This window comes from Agelaius phoeniceus, chromosome 9, assembly GCF_051311805.1.
Source record: "Agelaius phoeniceus isolate bAgePho1 chromosome 9, bAgePho1.hap1, whole genome shotgun sequence".
Classification (NCBI taxonomy): Eukaryota; Metazoa; Chordata; class Aves; order Passeriformes; family Icteridae; genus Agelaius; species Agelaius phoeniceus.
Window position 1 is genome coordinate 31,548,234 of NC_135273.1, and position 25,538 is coordinate 31,573,771.

A 25,538-nucleotide genomic window follows, 5' to 3' on the forward strand; every position below is an offset into this window, starting at 1 on the left:
ACCTGCTCCTCACTGGTGCCTCTTTCCACGCCCTCCCTGCCACCCACATCCTCATGCTTATGTATTCCAAGCCATTTCTTTCACAGCTAATTCCACACACACAATTTTTCGTGCTTGAATCAACCCATCCTTCTCATCCTTCAGCAGAGTTCCTGCTCTTAAAATCCTTGTTTTCTAACACAAATCAGCTCGTCCGTGTGCTTTGCCCTTCTAATGGGATTCTTGCTACTTGCCCAGTGTCAGAGCACCATTCTGGGCAGGCAAAGTGCCCAAGAGCTCACTCAGAGCGCATGGAAGTGGAAATAAAAACAAGGCTCTTGCTTTTAGCCCCACTTGAGAGGCAGCAATACCTCCTCAGGTACCTCTGGTACCATCAAAGATCTCTGAAGAAGCTTTTTGGCAAAAGTTCACAGAATCCCAGAATGACTGAGGTTGGAAAAGACCTCCCAAGAGCAAGGAGTCCACCTGGTGACTCATTCCCACCTTGTCCCCGGCCCAGAGCACTGAGTGCCACCTCCAGCCCTTGCTGGGACACCTGCAGGGCTGGGCACTGCAAAGCTCCCTGGGCAGCCCCTGCCAAGGCCTGAGCACCCTTTGCATGCAGAAATTGCTGCTGCTGTCCAAGCTGAGCCTGCCCTGGCCCAGCTTGAGGCTGTTTCCTCCCATCCTGACCCTCAGCATACAGAGAAGCTGGAATCTTCCACAAAACAGCATTTCCAACATAAATGAACAAAAGTGAAGCTCTTCCTCCCTCTGAAGCCCTCCATCAGGTGCCTCCCCTGGAGATTTCTGTTTGTCCAGTAAGAACAGCTTCTATAAAAATACCAGGGTTTTTTATTCCCTTTACTTCTATTGTCAGTTTTACTTAAAGTGAGCAAAAAAAAATCCCAGCACCAAGGTGGGGGAAGAATATTCACACAGCAGGTTTGAGAGGATAAGACATGGATAGATCTTCCTGACCTGCTTCAGGTACCCCACAGGAGAAGTACCAATCTCACTACTGAGTCAGATGTGCTCTAAAAAAGGCAACTATCCCATTTTGTGAATTCCCTCATTCCCTGCAGAATGCCAATGAGTGGACATGGACATTTTTTTAAGTGGAGAAATACCCAATGTAAGTTCTCTTCAGGAGTGACTGGATTTTTGTGAGACCAATTTATATTGAAAATGGACAAAATTAGGAACAGTGGGGCCCAATAGCACCAAATTTTGTCAATAAACTCCTTTTTCAAGTTCCAGTGCTCCCCAGGATGAAAATCTCCCATAGATACAGGACCCAAAGCAATGTACAAACCATATTTCAGTGACCACCCCCCATCCATCCATCTCAGAACAGTTAAATGTGTGATTAATTTCTTTCTCCCCAACACACCAGGACACATCTCACCCACCACACAAAAAAACCATCACCTTTGCTACTTCAGACCTTCAAATCTGGCTGAGCACTTTGGCCCACTGAGCTTGGCTGATCAGTCACAAACTTCAACTGGAGCTTCTGCTCCTAAATACCACCAAAAAATGAGATGTCTGAGAGCCTGACCAGGCCTCATAGAGAAACCACGACTAAAAATGAGATGTTGGAGAGCTCAACCAGGCTTCATGGACTAAATCTCAATTAGGCCTCATGGAGAAACCTCAACTGAAAACAAGATGTTTGAGATCCCACCCAGGCTCGTGGAGAAACCTCAACCAGGCCTCAAGAAAAAACTTTGTCTGAAAACAAGATGTTAAAGATCCCACCCAGCCCTCATGGCAAAACCTTGACTAAAAATGAGATGTTTGAGAGCTGACCAGGTTGTGTGGAGAAACCTTGATCAGGCCTCATGGAAAAACCTCAATCAGGCCTCATGGAGAAACCTTGACTAAAATTGAGATTTTTGAGAGTCTGCCCTGGTCTTGTGAGGAATCCTTGACTAAAAATGAGACATTTGAGAGCTGACCAGGTTGTGTGGAGAAACCTTTACTAAAATTGAGATTTTTGAGAGTCTGCCCTGGTCTTGTGAGGAATCCTTGACTAAAACCAAGATGTTTAAGCTGGACCAGGCCTCACGGAGAAACCTTCACTCTGGAGACCAACCCAACAGTTAAACTTGAGAAAAAGCTCATTTTTCCTCCCCCTGGATGCCTCTGACTGCTGTGTTTATGCTGAGAACATTTGGGAAAAAGTGGGAACCAGGGAGTTTGGAATGCTCCGTGACCCACGGCGCCAAAGGTCCCCTCAGGGGAGCAGAGGCACAAAGGTGGCTTTGAAACGAGGACTTCAAAGCTGGAGCTGGGTTTGGACCACAAAAACCAGTGACAGCAACACGGGGTTGATGACAGTTCTCCATGTCCCACCCATTGCATCCAGGGTGTTTTTGAAATAAAATAAAAATAACCTAAATATGGTTATTTTGTTGGTGCTTTAAAAAATATTCACAGAACTGCCAGCAAAACTCCAAACAGAAGCAGCTTTTAGAAGATCTATTTTCCCTGTTCAGGATTTGCTGCCTTAAACATCCTAAAATGACAACAGGTATGCAAACAAAATAAATGGAAAAATATATTTATTTGCTGAAAATGCTGGAAAACCAAGCAGGTAAATATCAGTCTTCTGTACTGAACTTAAAAATCACACAGATTTGTTTCCCTGGTCTTACAGTGTGTCCTACTCCCAGGGATTATCTAAAAATGCTGCTGCTTGAAATAGCCAGAGGGGAAGATTATGCTTTTCTGGTCCTCTCCTCATTTATCCCTAAATTTTGACACTTAAGACGTCTCAAGACCCAAGCAGCAGCTTAACTAGAGGGCAACAAGTGGGAAATGAGAAGGGGAAGAGAGGGTTAACTCATGTCCTTAATTTGACAATAATTATGGAACACAGAATTGAGAAAGGAGATGAGGAAGGGGACCTCATTGTGACCTTCTAGGACCTGAAGGGAGCCTGCAAGGAAGATGGAGAGAAAACTATTACCAAGGGATGGAGGGACAGGACACAGGGAATGGCTTCCCAGTGCCAGAGGGCAGGGCTGGATGGGATATTGGGAATGAGGAATTGTTCCCTGGCAGGGTGGGCAGGCCCTGGCACAGGGTGCCCAGAGCAGCTGGGGCTGCCCCTGCATCCCTGGCAGTGCCCAAGGCCAGGCTGGACAGAGCTTGGAGCAGCCTGGGACAGTGGAAGGTGTGGAACAGGATGGACTTTAAAATCCCTTTCTACCCAAACCCATTCCATGATCCTGTCATTTTCACTCAGCTGGCTCTAACTGAGCTGCAATATCCTGCAGCAATTTTTTGGTTTAGTTTTTCAAACTGATGGCATTACAAACTTACTCTTCCTCCTTAAAGATACAGCTCTTTGATATCCCACCAGCACTGAGTATGTGCTTTAGAGCAAAAGCTGTGCTGTGACAGCGACAGGAGCCTGTCTCCCTGTCCAATCCTTTTGGGAGACATTTCCTCTGCACTAAGTTACTGTGGCTCCTTAATGGGCTGTGACAGCACTGAGGAAAACACTCCTGGGAATGAGCTGGACACTCTGGCTGTCCTCTCCAATTGTGGGGCCTTCTGCCTTTATGGATTCCTTCCAATTCCTGCAAAACCATCCCTGAGCAAGGCTCTTAATACACCTCCAAAAGGGGCTGGCTGTGCATGGACACGGCTCAGCTTCCAGAATAATAAAAATCCTGGAATTCTAGGGTTGGAAATAGTTGGGACATGAGAGGATTATTGATCCAACTCCCTGGTCCAAGAACAACTGCTTAAAACTAAACTATGATTTAAGAGATGACTCCCCACAATGAGTTCATCTGTCCTCAACAAGATAAAACCTGTATTATATCAAGATATCATCTGTGCTGCTGAAGACTCAGGAACAGGGATTGCTCCAGGGAAAAGGAATCTAAAAGGATGTATGAGAAGAGTAAAAAAAGGATATTCAACAACTATTTTCATTGAAGCAAAAGCAAGTACAGCCTCCACCTAATCCATGGGATACACACTGAAATGGATAAACCAAAGGAATAAACAACAGGGCCCTGCTGTTCCTGAAGTGCAAAGATGTGAGAAATGTCCTTAATTTGAAGCTCTTTGGTTAAATGATTGCTTTAATTTCTGGTTGCTTCTTTTGGTTTTTGGCACTGCTGTTCCCTGTGGTGTGCTGAGAGTGAGCAAGAGGGAAGGAGATAGGGCTGGCACCCTCCTGCTCTTCCTTTTCCTCAAAACCTCCTCCCATTTCAGTGTCTCAAAGGCAAAAAACTCCACAAACTGAGCTGGAGCCAGCCCTCTCCCAGCTGAGCTGCTAGGACAAGACAGGAGATGGGAATAAAGTTATTCACGGGAACTGTGGAAGAGAGAAACTCAACACATTCCAATTTAGAGCAAAAGGCCATCTCCAAACTGTGACTCTTCCAACTCTGACCAAAGCTCTGACAACTCCTCAGGTGAAACTGCTGGTCCTGAAACCCAGGCTGAATTTCCATCAGGAATTCAAGGATTTTTTGCATTGAGGTATAAATAAGACACTACTATTGTGATAATTCAGAAGCTGCCTGAAGGTTGAATTATCTCATGGAAAGAAGCAGCAGCCCCCCATGTCTGGCATTTCCCTGACCCAGAGCCCACAGCTGAGCAGTTTGGTTTCCTTTTACACCACCAAAGTCAAGGTCTTTACACCTGAACACCCAACCCTCACAAAACTCTCCTCATGCCAATTAACAGTGGATAATTAGGAGCATTTGTGAGCAATCAGGGAGGATTTATTAGGTTTGCTATAGAACAAACACAGCTCATCTCAGAATCCCCCTAAACCAAGCAGTACTAAGGAGAAGGACACAAACTAGGGATAAACCTCAATGGTTTCATCTCCTAGTCATGAAAAACATGACATTGTCCTTTGGGCTGTGCTTTTATCTCCTTTTTTCCCATTCTGCTGGACTTCAACCCAACTTCTGCTGAGTGCAATTTTCAGGGATAATTAAAAGGCAGCAAGGTGGATAAGGGATCATGTTTGGCAAATGATGGCCCAGGTTCCTGCTTCCCAAAGGGAAGGTGCACGAGATGGGAAGAGATCCTGGCCCTTTCCTTCAGCCATTCCTGGAAGGCCCCTGGACTGGCTGGAGAGCAGGAGCTGGCCTGTGTGGCTGAGGATTTGTTGTGCTTCAAACTTGGCTCTTTTTTAAGGACTGCCTGCTGAGAAGAAACAGGAATTTGGGGAGGTTTAGGATGCTGAAGTTCAGAGATAGAGAGGGAGGTGAAGAAGGCAAAAGGTCAAGACCAACCTCAAAGATCAAGAGGGAGAACTCAAAGAGTTCAAAGATTAAGAGAGAGCAGAGGGATGACAGAGGGTGAGAGCAGCATGGGGTCAGGAGAAATGGGAGAGGAGTGTAGCAACAAGATTTTCCAGGAAAACAAGATGAACTGATATGGGAAAAATTAGGATTCATTCCCAGGGGAGATAACAGATAAACTAGAGTTGGGTAAAAGGCAGTAGTGGGATTAGGCTACAGATCAAGCCACAAATTGGGGTCAAAACCCCCAAAAAGCTTTGCTTAGGAATTTAAATAGTACCAGATTCGCAGATAATGACAGTGAAATGTGGAGAATTAGCTGAGAATCAGTAATTAGAAAAAGGATCCCCAGGCAACAGAGTGGAATCAATTCATCAGTCACCCTGAGTAAAAACTAGCAAACAGTAAAATTCAGCAAAAATAAAAACACAATTAAAAAAATTAAGACTTTGTGCACCCTGGGCCAGTCACATTAATGTAATTTTAGGCTTTTGTAGGATTGAAATCTCTATAATTCCATGACATTCCCAGCCTCCTTTGGACATGACACACAGGAACTTTGAGGAAATCCAACCAGAAACAGAACCCCATGATGGCACAGCACCACAAAACCAATCACCAGCAGCTCAAGTCCATGGGGGTTTAATTAAATTTCATTGAAATGCACCAAGAGCTGCTCTTCAATCCTTTCCCAAACAGCTCTGATTTTGTTTCCCTCATCATAATGGAAGAATGTTTGTAGAAATCCCATTGCCCTCCCTAAATCCACAGGTCTGTTCCACAGTTATTAGAGTGGGAATCAATTCCTTGCCAAAATGAAACTGGAAGTAAACAACTTAAATCAACACATTTGTTTCATTTCTTTTCCTTCATTTCCTCCAAATTTCACATGCTTATTCACCCCAGGTATTTGCATTGCCACCAGGATCCAAACTCATTTCAGAATCGATCAGGAGGAATAAAAAAATGCACATTAATTCAATATATTCAGCCACTTTTCCAGTCACCTGCTATGAAATGTATTTTCTTTTTGTGGTCTAGACTGAAGAGGAGACTCTACATCTCCATATGAAAATGCACTTCAAATTATCACTGAAAACCAACTTTACTGGAAGGGAAATCACAGAAAGCATTGGATTTATTCATCCTCAACAGACTTTTACTGGAACAGGTCATTTTCCCAGTTTATACCCCTGAATTCACCAATTGCTTCCACTTTGAGGGTTCTGTGCAGGTGACAACCAGCCCTAAGTTTGGCAGGTGAATTAAACACTCATATTCCCTGTTATATCCCCATAGATTTTGAACCCTCATATTCCCTGTTATATCCCCATGGATTTTGGCTGTTGCTGGAAAATATCCTCCTTTTCCCTTGATGTCTCTCATCAACTCCCCAAAAGCTACAAAAAAATGCAGTATTTTATCAACCCACATGACACAAACTCAGCCTCTATTCCCAGTCTGCTCAACAAGGAATTCTGGAAGTGAATCACACTTCCATAAGATCAAATGTTTGCTCCAAATATATTTATTAAAGCAGCAAGTGAACTTTCACTCTGTGCATAAACTGGGAAAAGGTGAAATCTCAATTTTTGAAACATCAATAAAAACTTCTCCCAAATGAAAAAGAAGCTGCCTTGAGCCACTCACCTGGGTTGTCACAGTCTCCTTGACAACAGAATTTGGAAAATTGGGATAAAACCTGTATTTTACAAGAGAAATGCAAAATATCTGCTCCCTAAGTGCAGAAATCAGTAATTTTTACTGTTTAACAGAATCTCTGCTGCTAAAACTGACGTGGCTGGAGCTGCAGGAGCCTATTCCAGCTTTGCCTGGAGGAAAATTTTACAGGACATTTCCATTGCCTCCAACTTATTCCAGGATTTTGGACAACTGGTAACTAAAGAGGAAGGTAACTAAAGAGGAAGGTGTGAAGAATAAAAATGAATCACATCCTGAATTCAGAAGATGGTAAAAGTTGAGATTTCTGAAGGATGAAGCACATCAAGAAATGCCCCTGCAGCAGCAACACTTCAATCAATCTCTCATGCAATGACCCCACTCAGAAATACTGGATTTTTCCCAGCTATTTTGTGCTTTAGGGCAGACTTTTTGGGAGCATCTCTTATATCAGTCCTAAAAAAAACCCAAAAACAAAACCAGGGCAAGGCTGGGAAATGTAATCTAGGTCAGATTGTTAGCACAAGGCACAGCTGACCCCTTCCTTACCAGGCAAGGACACAATGACCCCAAAATTCCTTCACCAGGGCTTATTTAAACTCTGAATTCTACTTTGCATGGCTTTTTCTGCAGGAATGTGGGAAATGGCCATTTGGATTTACAAACAGAGGGGTCTGACCCCAATGGAGATGGGATCCCATCCCACACAGGGAAAATCCTGGGACAGCAGCAGCTTAAAGCTGGCAACAGCCCATCCCATGGATTAAGAAATGGCTTTTTCCATCTTGAGGACACTTTTCAATTCCCATTATTACAACCCAAACACTGCAAATGCCACCCTGAGAATGGGGAATTTCAAATCCATCCCTCTGAGGGGATGCTCAAAACCAGAGAGGCACAAAGCCTCAAGTGTGAGCAACCCCATTTCCCAAGGGAAATAAATTCCCTGGAAAAGGACCCAGCCATGCTTTGAGGAGGTCTGGGGATGGGAAGAGGATCTCCCCCATCTTCATGTTTGATCTTTGCTGTAAAGCTGGGGTTTAACCATTGATCCCATGGATGGAGGGACTCCAGCTGATATTCCCAGCATTCCAAGCCTGGTGGCCATTCCTTGGGTGGCCACAGATGTCTCCATTACCTCATAAAGGGTTCCCTTCATTTTTTTTTTTTTTCCTAATTAATCCCTGGCAGGACTCAGTCAGCAGGACCTGCATGCCAACCCTGTCCCAGATTCCAGCAGGTGTCACTGTGGGCAACACTATGAGAAAATCCAGCAGGGAAATGTTGGAATCAAAGGGAAAACACTCATCAGGGTAATTAATATTTAGGTTTTCCTTAATATAATTGCTGATAATATTTTTTCCCCTGTTTTTACAGGTAAAAAGGCGTTGTTTGTGTTAACTTCTTCAGGGTTGAAGGGTGGAAGTCAGGGAATATTTTTGAGTAAGCACCAGGCTGGATTTTCATTCAAAATTAGCCCATACATGTCTGTAAGGAGTGATTTGTGGGTGAGAATTAGGGAATTTTGGAAACTGATGAACAAATTCCCAAGAGAAGATGCCCAAAAGACCAGAGAGCCACATGCTCTCCCTTCCAAGCTTCTCCCAAAGAATCCAGCACTGAAAGCAAAGCCCTCAGCACAAAACAACAATCTCATCCATGGGAAGATCTATCCCAAAAATCACTTGGTTCAGGCTGTCAGGAACACAGCTTGGGAAGAGGGGCTTGAGCTGAGCCACCTCCGCCCACAGTAAAACCACCCCCAATGCCCAAATTTTAATTAAATTTCAGTCAGAATTAATTGATTGCATTTTCTCTGCCCAGGAAGTGAAGGACAGCCACCAACCCATTGGTCCCAAGCTGTCTGCAACAAAGAAAATGCCTGGCAAAGCAGATTCCATGGGTTCCTTGCCCCAGGGTGGCTGCAGAGCCTCTGGAAAGTGGGAACAGTAAACAAACAGATATTGGGAAATTAGGAACAAGGCTGGATCAGGGAAGAGACAACTTGAAGCTCCTGAGTTCTCCCCTATGAACTCTCTGTTGTCCCAGGTGCCATGAAAAATCCACATCCATCCTGCATGTCTCTAATAGAGCCTCCAAATCCACCAGGGCAAATAATAAATTATGGATTTGCTTAAATCCTTCCTTTTCATATCTGTGAAACCCTGGAAAATAATATCTAAGATCACAGAAAAAAATGTTTGTTTTTTTTTCTTTCCTTTCTTTCATAACTGTGACGGATCAGCTGGAGAATCCGCTTAGAGAGCGTAAAAAAAATTAAAATATCTCATAGATAGGTTTAATCCAACTGGAAATAGGAAATATTTAAATCCCAACACGTGCATAACCTGAGAGGGGCAGCTTTAGAAATTAACATTTTATCAGTGACTCTTGAAAACCTGATCATCCACTCAATGCACCAATGCCAAAAATAATAACAATAAATTAAAGAAAGAAAATCCCAGGACGAAGCAAACTGGGGGAAGTTTTTTCTGTTTGATGCTGCCTTTGCCACGTGTCCTGCTGGTGACCATGGCACTGCTGGAGTGGCTTTTCCCACCACTGGGAGCTTGATTGAGGAGAAGGAGGTGCCCAAAGAATGGGGAAAAGCTGGAAAAGTGCTGGAAAGGCAGCTGGAAAATGGGGAACTACAGAACTCTCTTGGAAGAAGTGTGGTTTGGGTTGGAAGGGACATTAAGGACCATCCCATTCCACCCCTGCCATGGCAGGGACACCTCCCACTCTATCCCAGGCTGCTCCAAGCCCCATCCAGCCTGGCCTTGGGCACTGCCAGGGATCCAGGGCCTGCCCACCCTCCCAATGAAGAATTTCTTCTCTGACAGCTGAAAATATCTTACAGCTCCCATCCTTCTAAGTGTCCTTGGGATTCTCATGGAGATTTCCATGCATCCAGGTGCTTTGGACAGGTGGAGGAGATGCAATTCCCTAGCAGGGGTGCTCTGGCCTAACTCCAGTGGGTTTTACAACACACACTTGAAAGAAATCCAACAACCCAGCTCCTCTGCTTGGGGTGTAGCAAAGGAGCCCAGAGACAAGGGCAGGGGGACTTCTGACAGTAAATGAGATGTTAATAAACTCCCCCTGTCTCCAGAGGAATCCAGCTCTGCATGGAAAGCTCTGGATAAAGATCCCTCTGATACCACTGGGATTTTCAGCCTGAACAAAAGCTGCTTCTTGAGAGGTTTCTAAATTCATTTCATAAATCTCAATTAAAAAGAGAACACCCTTCCCTGCCTGAAAAGTGCATTTGGCAGAGGCCAAAAGCTGCTCCTGGCACCTGACACAAAACACCCAGCAGGTCCTACCAGGAGAAGACCTGAAGCTCCCACATGTGCCAAGAGCATGGAACTCCAGGAAATGCCTTCCTCTGTGTCCAGAACAAGGATTTTACTGGGGGAAAAAGAGGAGGGATTTGATGTTAAATCAAATGGGAAGAAATGGCAACAGGTTTTCTACCCCACCTGCAGTGGGTGTCTGATCTGAGACCTGGAGCTCTTGAAGTGAGTCCAGAGGAGGCCATGGAGATGCCCCAGGGCTGGGGCCCCTCTGCTCTGGAGCCAGGCTGGGAGAGCTGGGGGGGCTCACCTGGAGAGGAGAAGGCTCCAGGGAGAGCTCAGAGCCCCTGCCAGGGCTAAAGGGGCTCCAGGATGTGGAAACCCAGAGCACTGGGAATATTTCTGTGTCTGCTCTGGGGTGCCCTGACCCCCGGGGGAGCACTGACTCTGACCCTCATCCATGGAGAAAGTTTCCCAGACTTCAAGATAGACTGGAATATATAATATCCACAAGAGTGTGCAATAGTTTATAGAGAGCAGTGTAGGTGTATCACTGGGTGAGAAATTGAGGTTTGGGGATTTTTAGTGTGCTGTGGATGGCAGCAAGATGGAGGGCACAGGGTGTCACCCTGGGTTTCTTCTCCATGCTGCTTCTTCCTCCTTCTCCATGGGTTTGGGTGGCATTTTGTCATTGGGCAGAAAAGTCCCCATTGGGGCTCTGTGGGATCAGTTATTGGGTTAAAAGGGAAAATAATCCAGGTGTCAGCTCTTAACTGGACAGTTTAGTCTTAAAAGCCCTTGGAACAAGAGATTGTTGCCATTTTGTGCCTTCTAATGCTGAACTCACAGTAGTGAGGCTGTTTTACTGATAAGAAATAATAAACACCTGAGTGTGAACATGAAACTACCATTTGAAGTGCCTTCAAATCCAGACCCAGAGGAACCAATACAGGAGAGCTGGAGAGGGACTGGGGACAAGGGATGGAGGGACAGGACACAGGAATGGCTTCAGAGTGCCAGAGGGCAGGGCTGGATGGGATATTGGGAATTAGGAAGTAATCAGAGCCCCAAAGGTTTTCACATTGACATCACCTTTCAATAAGTTTTGCAGAACTGGGGAAGAAAAACCCCAAATCCTGCCCCATTTCTACCACTGCAGGAAAGCAAAGGATGAGCAATGAACACACACAGAGACATTCCTGACAAGAATCCTCAGAAACCAGGGAATACTGAACTCCTTTCCTATGCTAACACAAGCAGGAGATTATTTTTAATTCCCTTCATGTGGTCTGTGCCCACATTAAAGAAAATCAAAAGGAAAATTTAACTCCAAACAACACATTTTATCCCAATCCAAAGCTAGAGCAGCTCCTGCCACTGACTCCATTGTATTCCTGCACTCCAGTTTCTCCAGCTGCATTTTATTTTCTAATGCTTTTTTTCCCCTAAAAAGCTTTTATTTCCTGGTGCACCTGCAAACCCAAAGCTGTGTTCTCATGAGCACCATTTGAAAAATTAATGGAAGTACAACTCGAGTCAAAATTTTGTCCATTTGTGATGGAGTCAGGTGGGACTGAAGCTGATTTGATGCTCCCACAGGCAGCATTACCCTACACCACAGCTCCTCCAGTAAGCACTCCCCAGAGTGCTTCCTTTAATAAAAAAAATAAATAAATAACATTAAAATATTTTTTCTTAACCAAAATCTTTTACTCTTCCCTGTTTGAGTTCTCCCTCCAATCTGATTTCTGGCTCTGTTTCACATCAATACCTGCCTTGGAGCTGGCAGAGGCTGCAGGACAGACCTGGGACCTGATTCCCTTTATCCAAGAGCCATCCTCACTCCTAAACAAGCCTAAAAACCACAGATTCTATGGAAAGCTAATTAATTTTGCACATTTTCCCTCTCCTATTCACTGTTGCCACACAATCCCACAAAGGCAGGACTGTGTTCAGCCTCTGTTAATTAACCAGAGGCATCCCAAGGCCACCTGATCCATACTAATTGGGCAGTGTGGAGCAGGAAGGATGCTTAAAGGCCCAGGACAGCTCTGAAAGCTGAATTAAGCCATGAAATCTCCTCCAAGATCCCACTCTCTACCAGGAGCCACAACAGGATCTCCATGAGCAACTGGGAAGAATTTTGGGTCGTGTTTTATTTTTTTTAACATTTGTGCCTTTTGAAATTCAGTCTTTCATTGGAATTAAAATGAGAAAATTAACATGAAAGGAAGGAACAAGACAAAGGCTGGCAAGTGACACTCAGCACACAAACTGAGCTGCTGAAGTGGCTGCAGACAGGAGCTAGGATCCCAGATTTCAGCACCCAGAGTGGCAGGAAGAGTTTCCCTCCCTGGCACCTTCTGCCTGTGGGGTTCAGCACATTTCTCTGCCTCTCTCCTCAGTTTGGCTCTGCTGTTTGTCCAGGGATTCACTGGGAGCCAAGGCCAGGCTGCCTGGGGCTGCATCACTGGCACTTGGATCTCAGCAGTGCATTCAAATAGATTAAAATTCTGAATGTCAATGATTCCACTGAAAGAATTCCCAAAACTGGGAGATGTGGGAATGCCATTCGCTGTCACCATCATATTTTCTGAAAAATCCCTTTGCCAGGATTTCCTCTCCTGGCAAGCTGAGAAGCCTCGGAGAGGAAAATGAAAACAATAATTATCTGATTTGCTTCTCCTGTGTTTTGCTGCTTTGGACATTGTTTACCAACTGGCCATTGTTTGATTGGTTTCATGTGGATTGTTTTAACTTAATGACCAATCACAGGCTGTGTCAAGGCCCTGGAGAGAGTCACAAGTTTTTTATTAGTGTCTTGTTAAGCCTTTTGTAAGTATCCTTTCTCTATTCTTTAGTATAGTTTAGTATCGCATTCTTTAATATAATATAATATCATAAAATAATAAATTAGCTTTCTGAGAACATGGAGTCAGATTCATCTTTCCTCCCCAAACAGGGGACCCCAAAATTATCACAATTCCCAGCACTTCCAAGCTGTGGCTGCTCTCCTGTTAACCCAGGAGGCGTTAATCAAGTGCTTTACAGCTGGATTTAGGACAATTAGCCATATTTATATTTAAATATCTATTTATACCACAGCTGTGATAAATCAATATTATATATTTCAATGTTTTATAAAGTATTATCAGAGAGTCATTGAATGGCTAGGGTTGGAAGGGACTTTAAAGTCCATCCCTGTGCCATGGGCAGGGACACCTTCCACTATGCCAGGCTGCTCCAAGCCCTGTCCAGCCCGGCCTGGAGCACTTTAAATTCCTATACATCCAGCAATAATCCATAAATATACACACACGTGGTGTTTGTGAGGTCTCCAGGACGAGGTGAGAGATGAAAATCTGACTCCAAGTTCTCAGAAGGCTGATTTATTATTTTATGATATTATATTATATTAAAGAATGCTATACTTAAACTGTACTAAAAAAAAGAGAAAGGAGACATCAGAAGGCTTAACAAGAATGATAATGAAAGCTCCTGACAGGCTCAGAGTCTGACACAGCTGGCTGTGATTGGTCAATAATTAAAAACAATTCACATGTTTGGATAAACAATCTCCACATTCCAAAGCAGCAAAACAGGGAGAAGCTGAAGCTTCCCAGAAGAACTCCTGGTGAAGGGATTTTTCAGAAAATATCATGGTGACACACACACAAAAATATCAAAGCTGTCTCAAGCTCTGGATGCACAACAAAGGAGGCAAATCCACGTGATGTGGTTTAGACCTGACATTATCTGCACAAGAAACTGATCTGCAGGGTTTTGTAAGCAAATCACAGCGCCTTTGTCACTGTCTCTGCTGCTCCAGCTGCTCAGATCCCTACACACAACATCTCCCATGGATTACCAGGCTAAATCCCAAACAGCCAAGGAACAGGATTAGGAAATGCAGATGAAGAGGCCTGGGTTGAAAATGCCAACGAGACCTTAATTCCATCTCCTCCTGTGCATCTGCAGCTACAGAACTTTAAATTCTGTCTGGGGCACCAACAGCACCTGGAGCTGCTGGGGTGAATCCAGGGGAGGTCATGGAGCTGCTCCAGGGCTGGAGCCAGGCTGGGAGAGCTGGGGGTGTTCACCTGGAGAGGAGAAGGCTCCAGGGAGAGCTCAGAGCCCCTGCCAGGGCCTAAAGGGGCTCCAGGAGAGCTGGAGAGGGACTGGGGACAAGGGCTGGAGGGACAGGACACAGGGAATGGGTTCAAAATGACAGAGGGCAGGGATGGATAGGATATTGGGAATTGGGAATTGTTCCCTGGCAGGGTGGGGAGGGGTTGGAATGGAATTCCCAGAGCAGCTGGGGCTGCCCCTGGATCCCTGGCAGTGCCCAAGGCCAGGCTGGAGCAGCCTGGGACAGTGGAAGGTGGCCCTGCCATGGCAGGGGTGGAATGGGATGATCCTTAGTGTCCCTTCCACCCCAAACCAGTCTGGGATTAGTTATTGCAGCTGCCCCCAGCTCTCTGAGTTCCTGCCTCCTTCCCCTTCCATGAAAAACCCAATTCAGTGGAGCTGGGATAGATGTTCAGGCAGGTGACAGCTCCATCCCTGACATAAAGGCAAAGGGATCCTTCTTTGAACCAGGAGTAGGAATTTGGAGCTGGGGAACAAAATTCAGAAGAATCAGCTGTAGGCACAATGCAGAATGTGAGATCAAATGGAAAATTACAAAATCATCAGTACCTGGAAGTGGCTTCAGAGGAGAAGAGGTCAAGGAACCTTAATTACAACTATCAGTATCTGAACACCTGGTTTGAGATGGAAATCCTACAAGTTTTACATTTGAATGGCACAGGGAATAACCTTAAAGAGGAAAAGCACTGCCAGAACGTGAAGCAACTTAAGGATGGGAAAGAAATCCTGATTTTGTGCCACAAAACCTGAATAAAAATGAAGAGGGGAAAAGAGGGAGAGGAGGAAATGCCAGCCCAGATCTCTGAGCACCGCCCATGCCCACCAAAAGCTCATCCCACTCCTCAGCCATGCCAGGAACAGACTCCCCATCCTATTCCCTTCAGCATTTTTAATTCCATTTGCTAAATACAATTATCCATAAAGACTGAAATTACTGGCAGTGTTGGTGCCACCCAGATAATCCCTGTGTGAGTCACCAGACACGTTTTTCCATGGAATATTAACAATTCCCAGATCCAGAGGGGTTTTCCAATACTTCACAGTTGTAACCTATGGAAAGGGGGCTGTAGGCAGGTGGGAGTTTATATCTAAATACACAGATTTGAGAGTGACTTTTTATTTTTAATTTATGCAAAACACTGCCTATTCCATCCAAGGCAAACTCAGAGAAAATAACACTCATTCCAAACAGAAAACTGGGAGCATCCACCCTAACAATCCAGATTTATTCCCCATAAATGCTGCTTTTGTGCCTCATTTCTTCACTGATATTTATTAAGAATGTTTTCCCCAGCTGCCACGAAACTTGAAGTGTTTCTGGAAAAGTTTTATAGACTTTATTCTCCTCCTTAACTCTTGATAAGGAGCTTAATGCTGGTGATGTGATCCAAGCAAATTCTGGTTGGGAGTGGGGTTTTGAGATAGGCAGATGGAATTTACAGCACAGGGAATTCATATCCTTTTTTTTCCCTTAAATCAGAGCATTCCCTGGCAGTAAAGGGAATAAAGCTTATCTGTGAATATGCAATTATTCAGGGTGACAAACAGCTGATTTGTTGGAGCCACAGAATTTATCTGGGCACTAAATAAAAAGGCAGAGAAGGAACAACACCCCAGCAAAGCTCAGAAAAAAAAGGAATTCAAATCAACTCCAATGTCAGCAGCGCTTTTCCTCCAAATCCATGGGAACATCTTCCCTGATGGAGAGGCAGGGATGAAGAAAAGCCAGCAGGAATGAAATAAATTACTGTCACACACTCATTCCCTGCACTTAAATCACCTTTTGGAAGGGTTTATTAATGGCTTTCTGGGATATTGAATTCCTCAGGCTCAGAGGGGAGTGTTGTGGGAATAAAATATGGGGGGAAAACTCTGATATGACCCAAATATTTTACATCTGCTTATAGGGCAAGGGGGATTTGGGGTTTTTTTGGTAGGGTGCAGGTTAAGGGTTTTTGCATTTCTGGAGGGCTTGTGGTGTTTTTTCTGAGGTTTTTTTTTTTTTTGGTTGGTGTTTTGTGGGTGATTTCTTTGTTGTTTTAAATAGATTATTAAAAACCTGACCCTAATGAGACCCCAGTTAAAGCCAGGCAGGCAAAGCCCAACTCCACCCCAACATCTCAACACTGCTGCAACTCTTCCCAGAGCACCTTTCCACAAACACCCTCCAACATAACCGTGCCATCAAATCTGACATGAGACCGGGTTTTCACATTCCCTTCCTCCCCACCACTCACCCAGAGGCTGGAGAAGCTCATTCCAGCTTCTGGACACCGCAGGAAATTATTGATTCACTCCCCAGTTGGATAAAAACCCAATTTAAAAAAATACATATATAAACCCTATTCAAAACTGGATTCATTTTCCCCACAACTCCTCTCATGGCCTCGATGGCTGCCAAACTGGGGAGCTGCTCTTTGGGGAAAAAGAAGAGGCTGGATATTGCCAGCAGAAGGTTCTGAGCTCATGAAATCTCAATATTCAAAGCTCTTACCTCTTCCAGGACATCTGCAAGCTTGCTGAGGATCTCCTCGGGAAGGCTCTGGAATGTGGGAACGCTGCAATAGAAAAGAAACCTCCATTAATGGATCCCTTTACACAGGGCACACATCCAGCTGCTTTCCTGCCCTCTGTCTTCCTGAGACTCCTCCTTCATGCTCTGGGGCTGAACAAGGAGAAAAAAATACCATGGAAAGCTGCAGGATGCATTTGGTGACAATGGGAGACCACTGGGATAAACCTCTGGAGAGCCACCCCTAAAGCTGGTAATAAACTAGGGATCTACAGGAATCAATCACACAGGACTGCATTTTCTTCTTTAGTCACTTAACTCCTTTTTATACAGTTTTACAGACCTCGTGTGGGACTCTAATTGGTCAGGAGCTTTCTTGCCAGTTACTTATTTGTTATTAACAAGTTGTTATTCTCTATTGATTGCTCATTCAAACCCTTGGTGTGTACATGCAGGAGAAGTTGGTTGTGAGAGATAGTTTTCATTTTTCTATCTAAAGGTGTAAAAACAATTTATAAAGGTGCTGGTTGTTTTTTACCCAGGAATAGATTGTTATGCTAAAGAACTGCTCACACCAGGATTCCTTTCACATGGGAACTTGCAAAGTGCCAGCCTGGCAAGGCCAGCCACTGATTTAGGAGAGCAGGCTGATTTTATGAAGCCTTTCTTCATGACTGAATTTCTACCTTACTGCAACAGGATCCATTCAGGATCCACTGGAATTCCTGTGTGCCACAAACCTGCTCAGTTCTATTCCTTCCTGCTCTGTTTCAGCCCCCCAGAAATAAAATGCAACCCAAAAGAGGTTGATCAGTGAAGCAGCCCCAGACAGAAGAGTGAAACTACACCTGGATGGACAGAGGGCAGCGCGCAGAGCACCCATCCAAGCCCTCAAGGAGTTTCTGAACACTTCCCTGGCTGTTTCTCAGCCAAATTTGTGGCTTTTCTTCAGCCAAAAAAGTGACTTTGTCACTTGTTTGGCAGCAGCTCCCTCAGCAAAGGCTGCCCGGGCCAGGCTGGGATGAGAAGGTGATGCAGCCATAAAGGGCCCCCTGAGGCAGGGTCCACAGGACTGCACCTAAACCAGTCTGGGGGGCACAGCTTTGGGTCTCCACGGCTCCAGGGAGTATCCTGACTTTGAAGCTATATCTCCACTGCCTTACAGCCCAGGAGGCTGTGGAATTGTCCTCCTTGGAGAGACCCAAAAGCCATCAGGACATGCTCCATGGCAACCTGAACCAGAGGACCTCCAGATGTCTCTCCCATCCTCAACCAGCCTGTGATTCACAATACTCTGCTTTCTCATCCTCTCTTTTCCATAAAAACCTGATATCCATCAATACTCCCAGGTGTTGCTGAAGGAAACACACCTAAATTATTCTCTGATCATTTACTCTTTCTTTTAATTAAAAAAAAAAGAAAGAAATAGTTTCAGTTGAATCTATTTAATGATAGCAAGACAAATCTGGGCTGATAAATGCAGAAAATATCACCTTTCATGCTCTCAGCAACAGCTTTTTTTCCTTAGGAAGAACATTTTTATTACTGGGAGCATGTGGGCCCACATTGTAACAGGAGCAAGCAAACAACTGGACAGGAATTCTGTGACAGCCAGGCCTAAGCATAAAATGAAAATTCATTACATCAATTCCAGCATTCCCAAATGAGGAATGAACTTATGGGAGAAGATAACAGCCTTGGACAAGTGGTCAGATTTTTGCACCCTTAAACTCCCAAATTGGGGGGAACTCACCACAGGGTATTTTTTTATGGATAATTATGCCTGTGAAACCCAGGAATAGGTAGTGAAAGACATCTATTATAGACCAAATCCATAAAAAAATAGGGAATTAGGCCCTAAGTTCTTAAACTCCAACTCTTACCATGAGAAAAGCCTAAAACTTCAACTCCGCAATAGAGCAAATAATGGGAAAAGCAATTTGTTAACAAAACAGACTCCAAACACATCATGGAATTACACCATCAATATCTCAGATTTAGGGGGGTTTATGGCAGGCCAGGATTCCCCTGAACAGCCAGAAGTGACAAAACAGCCAAATATTTGAGTTTCTTTGAAAAGAAGAGAGCAAGATTTGATTCTTGAGGTCAATAAAGATCCCCCTCTGCTCTCCACAGGACACTATTCAATGGATTCATAAAACAGAGCCTTATTTCCCTCTAAGAACTGCCTGGATTTTTGAAGGACTTGTGTACAAAAGGAGTGTTTCCATGATTATTTCCAGGTGGGTACTTGCCCTGAAAGGCAAATGGAGCCTCAGCTCTCCAGGGAGAGCCTTGAGCATAACAACTGAGCTGCAAATTGCTGCAAGTGGGAAAACACATTGGAGGGAAGCAAATGGGAGCAGAAAATCTCACAGGGAATCTTTGATCACCACAGCAAGAGGCAGGAAAATCATATTTCCCTTCCTACAACTGTGTGAAAAAAGTATAGAAGGGCAAACATTCAGCCCTTGAGCTGGGATGTGTTTAGGGTGGAAAAAAATCACAGCAAACACTGCTCCAGCTGTTCAAGGAACAATTGTTCTGCCCAGCAAAGCAGGGTCAAACAAACCCAGACTTTCTCCACCACATTCTCCCCCCACTGCTCCTTAAATCCCATCAATAATGAAGATTTTTAAACACCCACTCCAGACAGTAACAGTGCTACAGCTGGCAAAATACATATCCTGGTATGCAACACTGAAAGTCTTCAGCAGAGATTGAGACTTGGGACTTTTCTCCCTACCTGCAGCACAAAGGAAGGACTTCACTTGTTCCTCTTCTTCCACAACCATCTCTCACTTTGCCCAGGAAAAGCTGGACTTGATGATCTTGGAAGCTTTTTCCGGTTTAATGATTCAATTTTGATTACAGAAGAAACAAGAGCAGCTTGCCAACCTCTCCCAGCACGATGGGGCTCCTTCTACTCTGCTCACCCAGTCCTTATGAGGGACTTTCTCCAGCTGCTTCTTATTCCACCTAATGAGGAATAATTTCTGCACCTGCCCTGAATCCACTCCCTGGATGAGGCTATGGAATCCAGCTGGGGATGGAGTGGATATTCACAACTGACCTCCTGCTCACCTGCAACCCTCAAAGTTCTTGAAGGCAATATTGGTGTGAAAAAGTATGGAGAGCAAATTATTTGTGCCTATTTGATAGGCAAAATACAGCCTATCAAGGGTGGATCCAGGCCACCCTACAGAGGCAGCAAACAAGGAGGCAAAGCAGACCTCTAGCTCCAGGATTTGAGTTTTAACAGAAAATGCAATAAACTGGCTGATTTTAATCTCTCCACAAACAGCATTTTATCGGGAGAGTGTGACTGCCATGGCAGGGAACGAGATGAGGAACCTTCTCCTCATCCCTGTCCCTACACCCTGGACAGTGAGCAGGGCCATGAGGAGAGGTGACATTCTCCTGGCTGCATTCCCCACTGCTCAGCCACAGAACATTGTGCAGGGATGATGGCAGTGTCTGGAGCCAGGAGAATTTCCCCTGGGGAATTGCTCCCTGTCTGGAGTTGGCTCCAAACGTGACACATTTTCCCAGAGAGCACCAGCTGCCAAACTCAGGGAAAGCAGCTGTGCTGAAACATCCCTGGACTGACTCCCTGTCCCCATGGAGGAGCAGGGACATGCACAACCCAAAGGTCATGGCTCCATCCCTGGGGATGCAGCCACCAAGCTGCTCCCAACTTCCAGGTAGAAGCAACATCCCCATTAGCCATGCTTGGATTCGTGCCTGTGATCCATCCTGGATTCATGCCTGTGGTCCATCCTGGACTCATGCCTGTGGTCCATCCCATGGGATGGCTCCTGAGGAAGCAGCAAGGGTTTCCAGGCAGGGCTGGCTGTGGCCCAAGGTGTTGTTTGCAGCCTCAGTCCCTGCCAGCTCTGGCAGGACATTTATCTTCTGACGCACACCACAGCCCGCAGGGCTCCTGGCTCTGCTCTGCCTCCAGGACACAAAAGCAGCCATTCACTCTCTAAATCCTTTTCAAGACTCATTCCCAAACTTCTGAAGGGTGTTCAGTGAGGGTGCTCATCCAGGTCGGTGGCAGATGTTTCTCCTGGGATAAGCCTGGAACAAAACCTCTCTCTTTTATTGCTGCTTGGCACCATCACAATTGCTGTTGTTGTCACTGCTCTGTGCCTTGAGTAAGCAGAGCTCCAGACTCCAACACTACAGTAAAAGGAAATTAAGGCTGTCTGAGTTCCCTGAAACTTTTTTTTTTGGCACTCAACTGTAATGAAAGCTGAAAAATGTAAATGTCCCTCTTTAGCACACTTAGGATGCTCCTACTGCTCTGTCTCAGTTCCAAAAGGACTGAGGCTACATCTGATCAGCACCAGCTGATCCTTGATTTGGGATATCACCAAAAAACAGGGTTTTGGACAACTCAAGCTGTACAGGCAGCCTCCCACTGTTGAGTCAGGGAGGGAATGCTGGCTCCATCAGGATCATGGCATCACTTCATGGAATCAGAGTGGCTGGGGTTGGAAGGGACCTCAAAGCCCACCCAGTGCCACCCCTGCCATGGCAGGGACACCTTCCACTGTCCCAGGCTGCTCCAAGCCCCAAAGTCCAGCCTGGCCTTGGGCACTGCCAGGGATGCAGGGGCAGCCCCAGCTGCTCTGGGCACCCTGTGCCAGGGCCTGCCCACCCTGCCAGGTACATTCCTTTTGTGTTGCAAACTGAAGATAATTCCTCTTTTCTGTCAGATTAATAAATATTATTTTAAGGATGAGCTGCTGGTTATTTTCATTCATAGTACCCACTAAAGAAGTGGCAGAAATTAATTTTAGAAAAGGTGTATCTATTTCTAAAGAAACCTCAGTCCTTCCCCAGTCACACAGGTCATTGCTAAGTCCAGGCTGGTTTCTGCTTGGATTCATTCAATCCCAGGGTCCCTGAGGCTGGAAAATCCCTGCCAGCCCATGGAGTGCCAGCTGTGCCCAGTGCCCACCTTGTCCCCAGCCCAGAGCACTGAGTGCCACCTCCAGCCCTTGCTGGGACACCTGCAGGGCTGGGCACTGCAAAGCTCCCTGGGCAGCCCCTGCCAAGGCCTGAGCACCCTTTGCATGCAGAAATTGCTGCTGCTGTCCAAGCTGAACCCTTCCCAAGCTCCATTCCCTTCCCTGGACATGCTCCAGCCCCTCCAGGACTCTCTGGCTGTGAGGGCCTAGAACAGGACACAGCTCAAAGAATATTAGAGAACCAGGAGGAAGGGACAGGGAGGGTGACAGCCACTCACATTCCCATTAATTTTACTTTGGGTTAGCCTTGGAAGCACCTCATGGAGCAGAAGTCTCAGGAAGAGGGAAGAGATTTGCTCTGCAGGTGCTGCAGATGATTTGTCTGCTGTGCTATAGCCACACAGGCAGTAAACCATTCACAATTACTCATTTTGGAGAAGGTGAAAATGGAACAGCCACAGTTTGAACACTCTGCCACTCATTACACAGCCCTTATGAGGGAAATAAAATCCTGAAAGGAGGTTGTGGGACATTTGTTTTCAGGGGTCTGGTTATATCCTAAGCCCTGCTACAGACAGGAAAACAGGAGAGAAGCAGAACTGATCTTACCCCTGATGACCAAATACTGAAGCAAAGTAAGTGGCAAGAATTTCATTTTTCCCTCTTGTGCTGAAAGGATTCCAAGGGATCTGCTGACATCACAAGACCAGAACTCTCAGTGTCCCTGAGGGGAACCTGAAATGATCTCAAAAGGATCAGAAAGGCTGGAAAGACCTCCAAGAGCAGAGTCCAACTCTGCCATGTCCATCATTAACCCATCCCTAGCCACCACATCTGTGTGGTTTTGAACATTGCAGGGCCCTCTTTCAGCCCAGGCTCTGTTTGTGTTCAATAAGCAGGGCAGGAACTCTGGAGGAGTGTTTTGCCTTGCTCTGTCAATCCCTGCCTCTCTCTGACAGGGTTTCATTATCACACAGAACCCTCCTACTGCATCTCCTGTGGCAGTCACTGGGGAGATGGGACTGATTTAAAAGAAAAAAAAATTCCATTTTTGATGTCAGAATGAGAGAGAGGGAGAATCATCAGCAGGTATGTGAACCCCCTCCTCCCACTGCACATGAATTTACCCAGGATGATTCATCTTGAAAGGGACAATTGCTCCCTGAGAGCTACCAAGGGTCAGCAGAAGCAGCAGCCAGTCTGGGAACCTCAGTGAAGTTTGGGCAGGCACAGTTCTGGTTGCTCATCTCCAGGCACAGGGTTCACTCTGCTGCTCCTGAGCCACCTCACAGAAGGAGCCTGCTCCTGCTGGAATCTTTGGAGGATGGCATGGGATGATTTTGGATCGAGCAGGTGGCATTTCTTCATATTTGCAAATCAAATTCTACCTGCAGTCCCAAAGTAGAGCTTTTCTACCTTCCAATTCACCCAGCTTTTCCAACAGTTGTATCACAGAATCTCAGGATCCCTGAGGCTGGAAAATGCCTGCCAGCCCATGGAGTGCCAGCTGTGCCCAGTGCCCACCTTGTCCCCAGCCCAGAGCACTGAGTGCCACCTCCAGCCCTTGCTGGGACACCTGCAGGGCTGGGCACTGCAAAGCTCCCTGGGCAGCCCCTGCCAAGGCCTGAGCACCCTTTGCATGCAGAAATTGCTGCTGCTGTCCAAGCTGAGCCTCCCCTGGCCCAGCTTGAGGCCCTTTGCCCTTGTCCTGTCCCTGTTCCCTGGCAGCACAGCCCGGCCCCCCCTGGCTGTCCCCTCCTGGCAGGGAGTTGTGCAGAGCCACAAGGGCCCCCTGAGCCTCCTTTGCTCCAGGCTCAGCCCCTGCCCAGCTCCCTCAGCCCCTCCTGGGGCTCCAGCCCCTGCCCTGGACACGCTCCAGCCCCTCCATGTCCTTCCTGGACTGGGGACCCAGAACTGGACACAGCCCTGGAGGTCCCTCAGCAAGACCAGCACAGAGGGACAATCACTGCCCTGGTCCATCTGGCCACGCTGTTTTTGATATAAATACAGTGGTGATTAAAGATAAAAGCTGTCATGCAAAGCCTCATAGCCCTGAACACTGATTTTTATGATCCTGCATTTGCAATACAGCTGAAATTAAATTGTCTTTGGCTTGCACTGTAATCACCTCTTCAAAACACTTTGCTGTCAAGGAGTTTCTCTCCTGCATTTTTTCCCCTTTGTCTAGGATGTTTCATGGGAAATGGAACCTCACCCTTCAACCTCTGGACAGACCCAGAGTGGGTGCACCAAGGCAATTTTCTGCTTCTTGATTGAACCACAGAATCCCAGGATGGTATGGGTTGGGAGGGACATCAAAACCATCCAGTGCCACCCCCTGCCATGGGCAGAGACACCTTCCACTGTCCCAGGCTGCTCCAAACCCTGTCCAACCTGGCCTTGCAACCCTGGAGCGCCAGAATGAAGTCCAACAAAGACCATTACCTCACACAAGGTAGAAAACAAAGATTTTTGGGACTGATTCTCACAGTGCACCTCAAAAGAGATCCTCAACACTGATCAGTGTGTCAAAATCGTAGTGAGTGTAAATAAGGGACAAGTGGCATTTGCATGCACGGTCTGGTGTCTCTCTTTCCTCTAAATTGGGTATTTACAACATATCCAAGATCAAATGAAGGAAGGAGTCTTGTGTCTAGGAGATCTCTGCTGCACTTGACAGCATCATAATAATCTCTTTTTCATGGAGCCACTGACACCCTCTCCAAGCACAGCCCTGTTTGCTGCCGGAACGCTCCGTCCTCCTTTTAACCACCCCCACTAAATGAACATATCACAGAGATCACCATCATTTGCTGCCTTCAGAATTACATGTACACAAAAGAAAGATAAGCTGTAAATGTTTTTAACATCCTCTGAATCACCAGCTTTTCACATTCTCCTGGGCAACCTCCCCAAAGTAAAGGGACCTGAAAGGGCCAGGAGCTGCTGGAGCTGAGCAAGGGCCTGGAGGCTGTGGGTGCCCAGGCAAGGCTGAGGGAGCTGGGGCTGCTCAGCCTGGAGAGGAGCCCCAGCTGAGAGGGGCCCTCAGGCCTGGCTGGCCCTGGCTGCAGGGAGGGGCAGAGCAGGGCCCAGGCTCTGCTCCGGGGCCCAGCAATGGCCCCAGAGCCACGGGCAGGGCCTGAGCCCAGCAATTGCCCTGCACAGGAGGCACAACTTCTGCCCTGGGCACTGCCCAGCCCTGAGCACATTGCCCACACAGCCTGGGGGCTCTCCTCCCTGGGGCTGGGCCACAGCTGGCTGCACACAATGCTGTGCCCTGGCCTCTGGCATGGCCCTGCTGGAGCAGGGAGGGGACACCAGGTGCCCACTGAGCCCTGCAGCCTCACACACCCTGGCATCCTGAGTAATATTTTTTTTTAATTGCTCCCTTACACAGGTGTTGAGTGAATCTCCAGAATTCACAAAGCATTAAACCTTTTTTGTTGTTAGTTACTATGAAAAAAATTTTAAAACATGGATGTCCTGCCCAGCACATTCCTAGGTTGGGAGCTAGCAGGGGTGACCCCGTGGCTGACAGCATCACCAAATCCCAGACACTGGGTTTGGGAGCAACCTTGAGCTCCTCACTCTGGCTGATACATCTGAGATGATTTATGGAGGGACAAGTCCAAAGAAAATCCCCTCTGAGTGATCACCA

General features: G+C 46.2%; 1 protein-coding gene across 3 annotated transcripts in view; it reads right to left on the minus strand.

Moving 5' to 3' along the window:
* Window positions 1-25,538, minus strand: part of PRKG1 (protein kinase cGMP-dependent 1) — a 384,521-nt gene that overhangs the window by 93,551 nt on the left and 265,432 nt on the right. For all 3 annotated transcript variants that reach the window (XM_054637121.2, XM_077183425.1, XM_054637120.2), the window contains exon 5: window positions 16,884-16,947. In XM_054637121.2, coding sequence (XP_054493096.1) covers window positions 16,884-16,947 — 64 coding nt within the window. The remainder of the gene's footprint in view (window positions 1-16,883; window positions 16,948-25,538) is intronic.